General features: G+C 41.8%; 1 protein-coding gene across 3 annotated transcripts; it reads right to left on the reverse strand.

Annotated features, from left to right (window-relative positions):
* Positions 1 to 6202: 6202 nt before the first annotated feature.
* Positions 6203 to 10177, reverse strand: snx10a (sorting nexin 10a). Of its 3 annotated transcripts, XM_082522419.1 has the most exons (7): positions 9855 to 10089; positions 8553 to 8600; positions 8305 to 8391; positions 8113 to 8213; positions 7920 to 8018; positions 6845 to 7042; positions 6203 to 6757 (listed from the first exon to the last, which is right to left on the reverse strand). In XM_082522419.1, the coding sequence occupies exons 2-7, from the start codon at positions 8583 to 8585 to the stop codon at positions 6625 to 6627; spliced, it is 651 nt and encodes a 216-aa protein (XP_082378545.1). In that variant the 5' UTR covers positions 8586 to 8600; positions 9855 to 10089; the 3' UTR covers positions 6203 to 6624. The 3 variants fall into 3 exon arrangements, with proteins under 3 accessions (XP_082378545.1, XP_082378544.1, XP_082378543.1); XM_082522418.1 differs by lacking the exons at positions 6203 to 6757; positions 9855 to 10089 and adding an exon at positions 10098 to 10177 and having other exon boundaries at positions 6835 to 7042; XM_082522417.1 differs by lacking the exon at positions 6203 to 6757 and having other exon boundaries at positions 6835 to 7042; positions 9790 to 10089.
* Between the last annotated feature and the right edge of the window lie 1472 nt (positions 10178 to 11649).

Here is an 11649-nt window from a genome sequence, read left to right on the forward strand (position 1 = left end):
GTCTCTGGGCAAAATAATAGTGAATTAATGGGGTAATAAACCAAATGTTTTTCACCAATCACTGCTGTCATTTAGAGATAAATTTGGGAGGCAATTACTTCTCTCATATGCGTTCATGACAGTTATGGTCAGCAATTGAGGCAAAGAGGGACGGTAAGAGAGCGGGAAAGGAAAATGTATCGATGGAGACCAAAGAAACATTACATCTAAGTGGAAATGTAAATGAAGGCATTAAAGCACGTTTAGCTTTGTATCCCAAAAAGATTGAATAAGTGAGTGTCTGCGTGTGCGTGTGTGTTCTGTCTTCCTGTGATGGATGAACGACAGTCGGCATGGCAGCTCATCTCCTCTCAGGTGGCTGGGTGACAGAGAGAGATGTTACAGCGCAGAGACAGTACAGCCGTCACATTGGCAGGCAGGTGTCGGGAACGTACGCACACACACGGAAACACACATCTCCAATGCGTGCACCTGCATCCAACATCAAGATTCCCCCTCCACTATTGCTGGCTTTCACCTGGCTCCCATTTCACAACTGTGCCACCTCACTCCACCACCTCTGTCTACCCGTCTCTTGCACCCCCTCCCCTCAGTCCATGTTCCTTGTAAGTGAGCTGTCTCTTTGTGGGCGGCGGTCTCCTCATCTTCTTCGTTGCCTCAGACCAGGGCCTGTCAAATGCTCAGCCCCCTCACACACACACGCAGACTCCCAATATTTCCCATCCAATCAATGGGAGCGCCATGAATATTTCACCCACCTCAGGCAGGCGTGAGGCAAGCAGGAGGAGGGGGAGTGTCCCGGTCGCCTGGGGGGTGGGGTGGGAGGATAGAGGAGAGGGGTGGGGGGATATAGGCTGTCAGGGCGCCAGTGTGGTGGAGAGATGGGACTTCTCTTCCTGAGTCAGACAGGGCCAATAACTCATTAAAGAGAGAGAGATGTAGAGGCGAAGATGTGGCAGAGAGGAAGTGAGGAGGAAAGGCAGATGAGAAAAGCTCCTCAACACAAAAGAATGGAGATCTTGTGTCTTATAGGTCTACTTTTGCCTTTCTCAATCCTCATTTTCCTCTGTGCCTTCCCTACTCAAATCCCCCCCCCCCCCTTTTCTTTTAAACGCGCACACATTCACACACACACACACACACACACACACACACACACACACCTCTTTCCCTCGGCAACTCCCTCTAACCCCTCTCCTCCACCAGCTCCCCCTCCTCCTATCCTCCCTCCTTCCATCTGTCTTTCTTGCTGCAGTGCCCATGCTGCCAGGCAGTATAAATCACATCTCTGGGCTTGGCTGCAATGGGCTTGAAAATAAAAAGGCATAAAAGTGTCGGGATGAGCTACGGGCTGGGGGGGAGAATTCCTTTATGATGGGTCTAAATCCTCCTCCCACCCTGCTTCCATCCCCAGTGCACACACGCACACACACATACACATAAGCGCACACAGATTGCTTGTAGACACGTGCACATGCCCAACATACAGTGGTTCTCTGAAATTATCCCCCCAAACAGCAGCAGTTTGGTTCCTTCTCCCTTTTTCTCCCTCTAACTCTCACAGACACCTGTACAACCCCCTCGAACACACATAGGCTCTGCCACATATCATATTAAGCCCTTATTGTTTGCCGTGAACAGAATTGAGACATCTTCTCACCATTTTCTGTCTTTAAAGGGACAGTCTGACTGAAACTCTCGCCTATGTTGATGTAACCTCTGTCTCTGTCATCTGCCCTTGCTCACAGTTTTCCATGAGCATTTGCAGTGACCCTGGAGACATACTGTACATTTTTTTCCTTACCCTGAAAGAGCAGAAAGCGATAAAGGATAATGGGGATGTCATCTACAACCTTGTCCTGCTTCATTACAATTGATTCAAATGTGCAAAGGCAGAGTGAAAGAGGAGCTGTGATCCTTTTAACCTTTATAGTAGTTTAATTCATGTTATCACTTTTGCACCTGCCACAGGGATGAAAATCAAAATATCAAATATCTGTTGGGTGGGGAAAAAATACACCATCTAATATTGTAGATGATAAAAGGATAATGCAGAAGCAGAATGGGGCTTTAGTATTTTGGGGCTATCAAAGGTTGAATATTCTCCACAAAATTTGGATAAATGTAGCTCATATAAAGTTGTACTTTTTCTATTAATGAGAGGTAAATTTAGTGGATGTTGGGGGTGGATATGCACCAAATTCCTAAAAGTGGTCTTTAAGGTCTGAGATGGATTTTTCACAAAGGTTTTCACCCTGGATTATGACACAAAGGAGAGCCACTTCACTGTGCATAATGGTAATTGTGTTCAATTTATGATCTCTCCAGTCTCCATCTATGTATCGTTCTGAGTAAATAAACCAATAAAAAAATGATTGAAGTGGCCCCGGAACATATTGAAACGAACCCGTTGGCAGAGATGCATTGTTAAGGTTGTCTAAATGATTATGGGAATGAAGATGGAGGTGAGTGAAAGCACCGTGAATGGGAAACTCCATCACCTGCTAAAATTAACCTATAGCTCAGAGTTTTCCTTTAATCTACGTCCTGATGTGCACTTTGTCAATTCTATTAGATCACGCTGTGTGTGGTATGAGCATACACGCATACACACACACACAGTGATGATGATAATGGTGAGCACCTCCCTAGGTGAGGCCTATTCGGTCACAGTGGGAGCCATCTCAGACCTAATTATGCTTGGTTTGGCGTTTTAACTGTATTGATCAAAACACTGAAACAAACGAGAAATGCTTATCAAGCTGGAAAAGAAGAGCCCTCAGGAGTTGGTGCGCACCACAGGAGTGACTGAGAGTGATGGTATAGGTCTGAGAGTTAGTGAGATATTGGTGGTTATAAAAAATTGCAATTCCGAGCTTTTGAGTTATTAATTACAGCCTCCCCTCCTCCTTTTTTTGTACCAGGGATTAGAAATACTGCCACACGCAGCCACATATTATTATACGAGTATGCTCACATAGGAAATGCACACGCACACACACAATTATGCACACACTCCCTCGCACAAATTAGCTCATCCATACCAACACTAATCATACAATACCCTGCTCTGATGAGCAAGCTCACGTCGACCTTGGAACTCTCTGGAAAGACAATGCGAGGGGAACCATGCTGCGAATGGGCGGAGGTGGGGGTGGTGGTGGGAGCTGATAAGGTGGAGGGAGGGATGGAGAGAGGGAGACAATAGAGGAGAGGAGGGGAAAAAAGAAAGAGAGAGCGTAAGTAGAGCTGTTCAGTATAGGGCAGGAGGGCAGCGCGCCCTCCCTCCTCTCCATCTCAGCTCATCTCGAATGCAAATGTGGTTTCTATACGGTTCCTTTGTGCTGCTTCTAACTGCTCCAGAGAGAAGCAATTACAACTGCTCCATTCACTCAGAGAGAGAAAGACACGCATGGATAGAGAAGGGTAATTAATAAAGAGATAGGAGGGATGAAGGAGGAGTAAAGGAGGTGATCGCGTTTACCTGTGGAGGATCTTCGTATTGATTGCAGAGGCGGCTTTACTATTGACACGTACAAACACTAAAGCTGACCTGGCGCATAATTACTCCACAAAAGGTCAAAGGTGAGAGGCCATTAACATCTGAAGTGTGTGTAATATGATTTTGCACAGAGCAAATATGTTTGCTGGTGTTATTCTCCCAGACGGTGCTTTAAAGATCGGATTTACTGAATCAAAAGAACTATATCCAGATATGACATCACCCTCCATTCTTCCTTCTTTTGCAGTGCCAGTCTTGTATCCTATTGCAGTCACAGTGGCCAGGCAGTGCTGCAAGGTATGGTGGGAGTTTTTATGGCAGTCATTTGGGCTGCTAATATGTCATCTCCATTAGCCGACTTTTAACACTCCCAGATAGATGGCCCTGTGACATTTATCTGTGCATGGATCGTATTTTAGCCGGTAAATGGCTGGCGATGTGCAGAGTGTGTGCAAAACGAATGCGTGTGTATGAGAGAGAGAGCGAGAGAGAGATGCATTGACTTTTAATGATGCTGTATGCATTAGCACTTCAGTGGTAATAATTACAAATACAATGCAAGTCATAGCCTTTGACCCCCACAGCACAAAATCAAAGAAAGCAGAGACGAAGGGCAGTCAGATCCAGACCTCACTTCGCAACAGACAGCTGAGAAAATAGAGTAAAATGAAGAGGCAGTGAAAGGAATGAGTGATGGAAAGACAAGATGGGTGCAAAAATAAGCGAAAGGGGCACGGTGAGAGTTACGCGGGCTAATTGCTCTCATAGATTTTGCCATTGTTGGCTTTTCTACAGTCAAGGAGGTGAAGCAATTCCCTGTGGTGGCTTCAGGTGAAAGTCTAAATGAGCTAATAATTTGGAGTCATAAAATAATACTAATGTTGACCATGCATATTGAAAAGCATTAGAAAGATTTGTACCATAAAATAGCTGTAAATATGATGTACATCACATATAGCAGAACCTTTTCCCCTTAAGCATAAAAGTACCCTCACCCAAACTGCATCAGAAAGCGAAGAACATGTTCTGTGTCATTTTATGTGTTGGCTACAGGAGCCTGGTCACCTGTCCAAAGGCAGTGAAGTTGACTAATGTGACAGAAAATTAACAATTAAAAATATCACACGGGCCCTGAGCCATTGCAACGTGGGCCGTTCACAACTCAGTGGACACCCTAATTGCTTTGAAATACAATTGGGTTTGGGCTTTGTTTGGTGTTTTGGAGGTATGACGCGCATCACTGCACACTGGAAATTGAGTTATAAATTACCAAGCTGAAATAGACATGTACCATGAATACTCAATATCCAAATGCTAGATGTTTTCTCCGAGAAAAAAGAAAGGCAGATGCGCGCATGTACACTCACATAAAATACAAGATGCCACCGCTTGCATTTGCATTTCATTTTGTCAGAAAATTGACCAGCTTTAAACCAAAAAGTGTCTGTGTATGTGTCCCGCTGTATGCTTGTCATGGAGTACGTTGATAAGGTCAACCTTTACAGCAAACAGAGAGATGGAGAGCTCCAATCACAAACCACTGGGACTTTGAAAATGACAGAAGATGAGGAAGGAGAAAATGTTCATTCATCCGCAGCTTTCCCACCAGTGTATTCTCTGCGCGTGTGTTTTCAGACACGCCTCTGTGCCTGTGCGTATGTCTGTGTTTGCTATATGAAAACAGCTCAGTGGCATGTGTGTGAAGTCACTGACAGCTTCATTATGGCTTGTGCGCACAGGGAGACAGCACCATGCAGGAGGACAGACATAGGACAGGCTAGGCTTAACATTGGGCAGACTGTGCGTGGGTCCAGTGGCTGGCTGGTGGAGAAGGTGGAGGAGGGCAGCTGCTGTCTCCTTTAATGAGCCTTTCCCTCTTTCATCAGCTTTCAATTTACAGAGCTGTCCAACACTCCTGCATAACCAACCACACCTCCACCTGCTCACATTCCTGTAGCACGTATGAAGCTGTCGTTTTCCTTTCAAGTGATTCCCAAGAGCAATCTAATAGTTAAATTAATTTGCTATCTACCTTTAATTAGACAACCTCACCTGGGAACACTGTGACACAAGGTTGAAACGTGACAAACGCTGAGCCTCTCCATGCCCAGCACTGATAATACTTTAGATTTAACATGTATATTCATTTGCAATCATCTGTCTATAGTTTTGGTAAATGGTGGAAACATTATGAAAACGATTTAGGGAGTTCTTAGCAAGTGTACACAGAGTTTGCTAAGGTTTAATAACCCATTTTCCTGTCCTGGGAGGCACAGCTGTGTAACAGTGTATAGCAAGTAAACATTAAAATTTAGCCAGTGCAACTAGATGTTTGACATTTTTTCAGATAAGGACAAGAGACAAAAAATAATAATAATAATAATTCAAGGCTGTGCAACCTGAGCTATACGAGTAAAGAAATGCTACAGTTTGTACCCAAAATAACAGCATTTCATGCCATGTACACAATTAACTCAGACGCTCCTTCAGATGTTCCTTCATCTCACACCACTATTTACTCAAGCTCTGGGTGGTGTGATGTCTACACTCCCTCTACTGGACTGTTCAAACAGTACAGTCTATTGTATTGAACTCTGGGACAAGTGACAGGTCACAAAATATATATAAAGTATACAGGAACATGAACTTCAGGTTTTCTACTAATTAAAAGAGACAAAGTACAGTATGGAAGATGCAAGCTTTTCTTTAAGAAAGGGCCATTTATTTATGCATTGACAACTCATAAAATGTATTCTCAAATATTTTCCTTAAAAAAAAAAAAAGTCTACAATGCAAAACAACTCTTGCCAACCTTAGTACATTTTAGTGCAGTGATTTTAAAAAGTACACATTGGAAATATTTAAGACTGTCAGTTTTTACACATTGTTTTTTTAAAAACATGAAATTTTTTTAAGTACATGATACTTAAATGGTACCAATTGCAGAGGACACAAGGCAAGTTAAAATATTTTCAAAAGGGTCACACTGATGTTAACGGAAGTTTAAAAAAAAAAAAAAGCCAACAATAGCAAGAGTTCAATGAAGTATTGAACACATTAATGCAAAGATGACCTACACATCCACAAGAAAAAGAAGAAGAGTACAGTGTCACTTCTTTACATCAGTACTCAGTAAGTGGGCTGGTAGTCTCAGAAAAAGAACAAAAGGGTTCTGGATCTCCGTCAGACTGAAAGAAGATGGGGCTACCTCGCCCAGAAGTGTCAACACTTAGTCCCAAACCCGATGATGAAGTGCTATTTGAAAGAAAGACTGAAGGGTCAGTTCAGTTTTAAGTCACGTGTTAACAAGTAAGCACTAAGACATTTTCTATAATAACTTACCTTTCACAGTCACAGTCAGAGTCACATGAAACCTTTTCTTCTGATCTGATACAACCAGTTCTTGAACACTGAATGGCTTCAGCTACCGTGTACCTGGTCTTACCAACGGCACACCTTGCAATCTTTGTAATGCTAAGGTCTGACTGGAGGAACAGATGGAGCCGACTATCAGATAACAACAAGGGTGTATGAAGAACACTAGAGGAGAAAAAAAAAAAACATTAAATAGATGAGACCATTTCAATCAAATCCAAATAAAATTTGACAGTATTAAGGAGAACAAATCAGATTTCAATGGGAGAAAAGAATAAAATAATGCTTATTATCTATACTGATATGTACTGGGTAACGCATTAGGAACAAGAGGATGCTACATTGAGGGAAATTAAAATTTTGAATCTACAGAAGGCTGAATTAAAAAGATACCCCTGAAAATCAAAGTAAAAAAATAGAAATGATGCAGCAGGATAGTCCATTTTGCTAGAGTTACATTGCAGCAACTTTAAAAAAAAAAAAAAAAAAAAAAAAAAAAGTACTCTGTAGGTTGCATGGCCCTCCACGTTCTTTCTCCAGATCTGAGGTGCAATCTGCCAGTGTTAGAGGGACTGAAAATGACGGCCCAGAGGTTTTTCCCTTCAGGTGAGCATGGAGGCCACTCAATAGCAACAATTCATTCATCCTCCAGTATTGCCTACATACTCTCGTACACATGAGGCCAGTCATTTTTGTGCACCAGGTGGAACCCAGGACCCACAGCACCAGCCTAGGGTCTGAGAATGGATTCAAAATTGGGGGGGACAAAATGCATTCTTGTTTTGGGGGAGAGGGGGGGGGGGTCATCTCATGTTGCCTTTAGTGCATTGGTTATAAATTTTATTAATAACAAAGCAAATGAAACCAATTACCAACCCCTCAGCTATTTCACTCACCCAATTAATATCCCTCAAGTTTATATGACTTGCTGTAAAAGGGATGTGCTAATTTTTACCCCCAAACAGTCTTTGGGAGTATGAAAGGCTCCTCCAGGAGACATTAACTGAACTTCAGAAACTGCTTCAGCAGAAGAGCAACTCACATTTCTAAAAACTTCTGCAGACCCTTGATCCTCTGGATGACTTGTTCTGTGTTCTTCAGACTGAAGAAAGGGTTCCAGGGTGGCAATTTAGGCAAGTCTCTGGACATGGATATAAATATACATTTGTAACTTGCTGGATTATCAGTTTACAACATTGATTAATCACCATCATAACAAGAAAACCTCAACATACATTATGAAAGCATTCTGTTCCAGGCAGTGACGCAACCAAACAAACTCACTGTAGCGCCGTCTCACAGAGGAGGTCTTTTTTCGAAAACACAAGCTATTAGTCTGCAAGAGACAACAGTTCATTAAACGCTTATTACAAAAAACACAACAAAATAAAGCTAACAGAACAGTTTCTTTTTTAATTGGCACATACATGTAAACAAATCTCGTAGTCAACATGTGTGTGCCAGCGGCCATCTTTATGAAGCCTTGGATCCCGAACGCAAACTCTAATAAACTCCTGCAAAAATCAAGACCAGAGTTCCATTATTTCAAAATGAAAATGTGAACGTGGGCAAAATGAAAACAGGATTGTCCCACTGTTTGGGTTTATCTATTTGCTATTATAGATAAACAAAACAAGATACAGGAAAAATAAAAAATAAAATCAAAGCCACTTACAGTGTTTGAAAAATTATCCAGAATAGTGTCCATTAGTGATACAAAAACCTGGAAGGGAAATAAACACATTAGTACCATCTCTTTTAGCCTATTTGCTTATCAGGTGGTCTGATTTCAGCAAAATTATAGCAGCCTTTATGGGTTCTCAGAATTAAACAGCATTTTTAAAATCACAGCATTTCTTTTGTCCCAATTCCATTTTATAAAACAAAAGGCTAGCAATTGAGCCTTGAAGGATTTAGGAGTGCAAAGATTTCGAACAGATTTGGGATCAAGTGGGATGAGGGGCAAAGGTGGAGGATTGAGCTTATGTGTGGGAAATCTTGGTTCTGAACACATTAAACATGGGCACATAGCAAAACACACTTGGGACAAAAACAGCCCACTAGAAAGAGAAATACAGTCTAGTGCTTTCAAAGCCAACTCTACAAGGTTAGCTTTACAGTGATATTAGTCATATGCGTTATCCAGTCATCTGTTCATGAACAAACAAACCAAACATGCCATTTGCAGGCCTAAAGTCTAACCAGAGATAATAAGCAAGTTTAAACACGTTTTCAAATAGGGTGATCAGGCCACCTTCAAGAGACTGAACTACACACCTTGCTCTACAGATCACATGAAATCATAAGCCACCACAGACTAATCTATTTGGATAAACTCTGTACTGAGGTGACTGTAGGCTCTTCCTTCAAGACTGTCATTGCTCTTCAACAACAGTCCTGTAGCTGCAATAATTCAGCAGGTCCTACACGTAGACGTGAGGTTAACAGGATGCTGCAGGGAATTGCATAATGGAGTGCACTTTGATCTGAAGTTACACACACTCAGTGCTCTAAAACACTTAAGAGCATGAAGTATTATAATTTTCTAACCACTATCCAGGACAACACAACAGGGCTTAAACAATGATTTAACGCTCATAATCAGTGCTTATTATACATCTTCTGAATACCCCAAAATCATTTGTAATGTTTAACCTCCTGAGAACAGAGGAAGAAAGACTCTTCCCATTTAACTTTTTGTGCTTTCCTTCCTCTTTGGGGCTAAAACAGGTAATCAAAACGGAGTTCAATGGAAACCCCAGGATGCCCTCTTTTTATTGCATCGGGACTTAGGGTAGCTACTGAGAGGGAAAGACGAAACGCAAAACAAAACAAACCCACGAACCCACAAACATATTAACAAAAAAAAAGAGCGAGAAGGACGCCCGATTTTGCATCTACTTTGACCTTACCTCTCCCTTCTTCACCTCGAGTGAAATTATACGATAATGTGAACAACCAGGACCAGCTCACTAACCTGGCTTGAAGCTTAGCCCTTCCTGAATACCAACCCTGCTACTACTAATTTCCCACTGCTAAGCACGACCTCCTTTCCCGACTGGATCAGGCCACGTAGTTAGAAAGTATACCATAACAAGCAACATTTAAAAAGTAATCGTAAAATGCATTGTTCTTAAATCATTCGTCTAAATCAGGCGGAAAGAAAATGATCAAAAATCTCAGATGAGAGTAACATGTTAAGCGTCGCTTTTCTGCGCACCTGTTTCTTACTGCTATTATCCGGAATCAGTTTAAATGGTGTCACCTGGTGGGAGGAGGCCAAGCGATGGCAATGCAGCGACAACCCCAAATAAAGTCATAATAACTTTATATAGTTACTGGTCTCTACAGGACCTCAGAAAAAAAAATAGCCTGTGAACAACCCGATTTTGAAACATTCACTTTATTCATTTATTGATTGATGGATTGTAGGTGCCTAACTAATAAAAAGAAACAGATTCATTGTTAAATTGATCTCTTTCTTCTTGAACCCTTCCATTTATGTTTCTTCTAATGCAAGTGCTTATGGGGATTTACCTTTAGAAACATTCAGACAATTTAAAAGTACCACTTCATGGTCTGAGATTTTATGTCTGCTTCTTCTGCTTCTTTTTTGTTCCTACAACCAGCTCTGAACCACAATAACACTGTATGGTGGCTGGGTGGAGAAACTTTAACCAAAACCAAACAAACAAATCAAAATTTAATAACTGTCCATTGTTCTGACTTTAATTGTTAACATAGTTGTCCACGACTGCTTCACTGCAGTTCTAGATGAAATTTAGATATGCATGCTAGTTTTGAAAGGTGAAGCTGGCTACGTTCACACTGCAGGCGAAAGCGCATCAAATCCGATTTTTTTGACCCTATGCGACCCATATCCGATCATGCTATGACAGTGTGAACGGCGCAAATCCGATATTTTCAAATCCGATCTGGGTCACTTTCGTATGTGGTACTGAATCCGATACATATCCGATGTTTTAGAAAGCGACTGCTGTTTGAACGGTCAAGTCGCATTAAAGCCGCCTTTTACGTCACCGACACAAGACTGAAGCCAATTATCAGCGCCAGAGAAGCGCCCGAGAAGACATCGCGAACGCTTCCTGGCCATCCAGTGTAGATGTTAGTGAAACTGTTGGGAAGACAATGTGAACATTTTATTTGTACTGTATAATCTGCAGATTCTGACAGAAATCTGCAGCTATCATTTGAAGCACCGCTCCTCTCTTAAACGGCAATAAGGATCATTATTAGGTTATTTACATTATTATGTAAATAACAAAATAACTTAAAGCAAAAATTGGGAAACGAAGTCCGAAGTCTGCATATTAAGGGCCATCAGTCAAACAATACTGTTGCTCTGGGTCTAAACAGAGCTCGTTGTGTGTGACAGCTTCTTTTGCGCATGCGGGCCGCTTTGAGCGTTCACACTAGAGCGCGTTTGCTGTCGCATTTTATTTGTAGTGTGAACGAGCAGACAAAAAAATCGGATTTGATCAAAAAATCGGAATTGAGCATTAAGACCTGCAGTGTGAACGTAGCCATAATAAAGACAGACAGGCAACTGCAGCATGATACGGTACAAAAACAACATCCCAAAACCTTATCTGAGATATCACATCATGGGCTGTGTTATGCTTCGTTTCAACTAATAAATCAAAAGTTTCAAAATTAAATCAAAATCTCAAATCAAGGCATCAGAGCGTCAGAGATGACACTGACACCTAGTCTACGTGAACTCCAGCCCACAGCAAGCATTGTTGTATACA

The sequence above is a fragment of the Aulonocara stuartgranti genome, assembly GCF_965226115.1.
Source record: "Aulonocara stuartgranti genome assembly, chromosome: 22".
NCBI classification, from domain to species: domain Eukaryota; kingdom Metazoa; phylum Chordata; class Actinopteri; order Cichliformes; family Cichlidae; genus Aulonocara; species Aulonocara stuartgranti.

Bases quoted from the DNA above. Each gene is read 5' to 3' on its own strand.
- snx10a (XM_082522419.1), bottom strand. From the start codon at position 8,585: ATGGACACTATTCTGGATAATTTTTCAAACACT. The intron at 8,214-8,304 runs GTATGTGCCAAT...TGTCTCTTGCAG, and splicing joins ACTACGAGATTTGTTTACAT to ACTAATAGCTTGTGTTTTCG. The intron at 6,758-6,844 runs GTAAGTTATTAT...TCTTTCAAATAG, and splicing joins TCTGACTGTGACTGTGAAAG to CACTTCATCATCGGGTTTGG.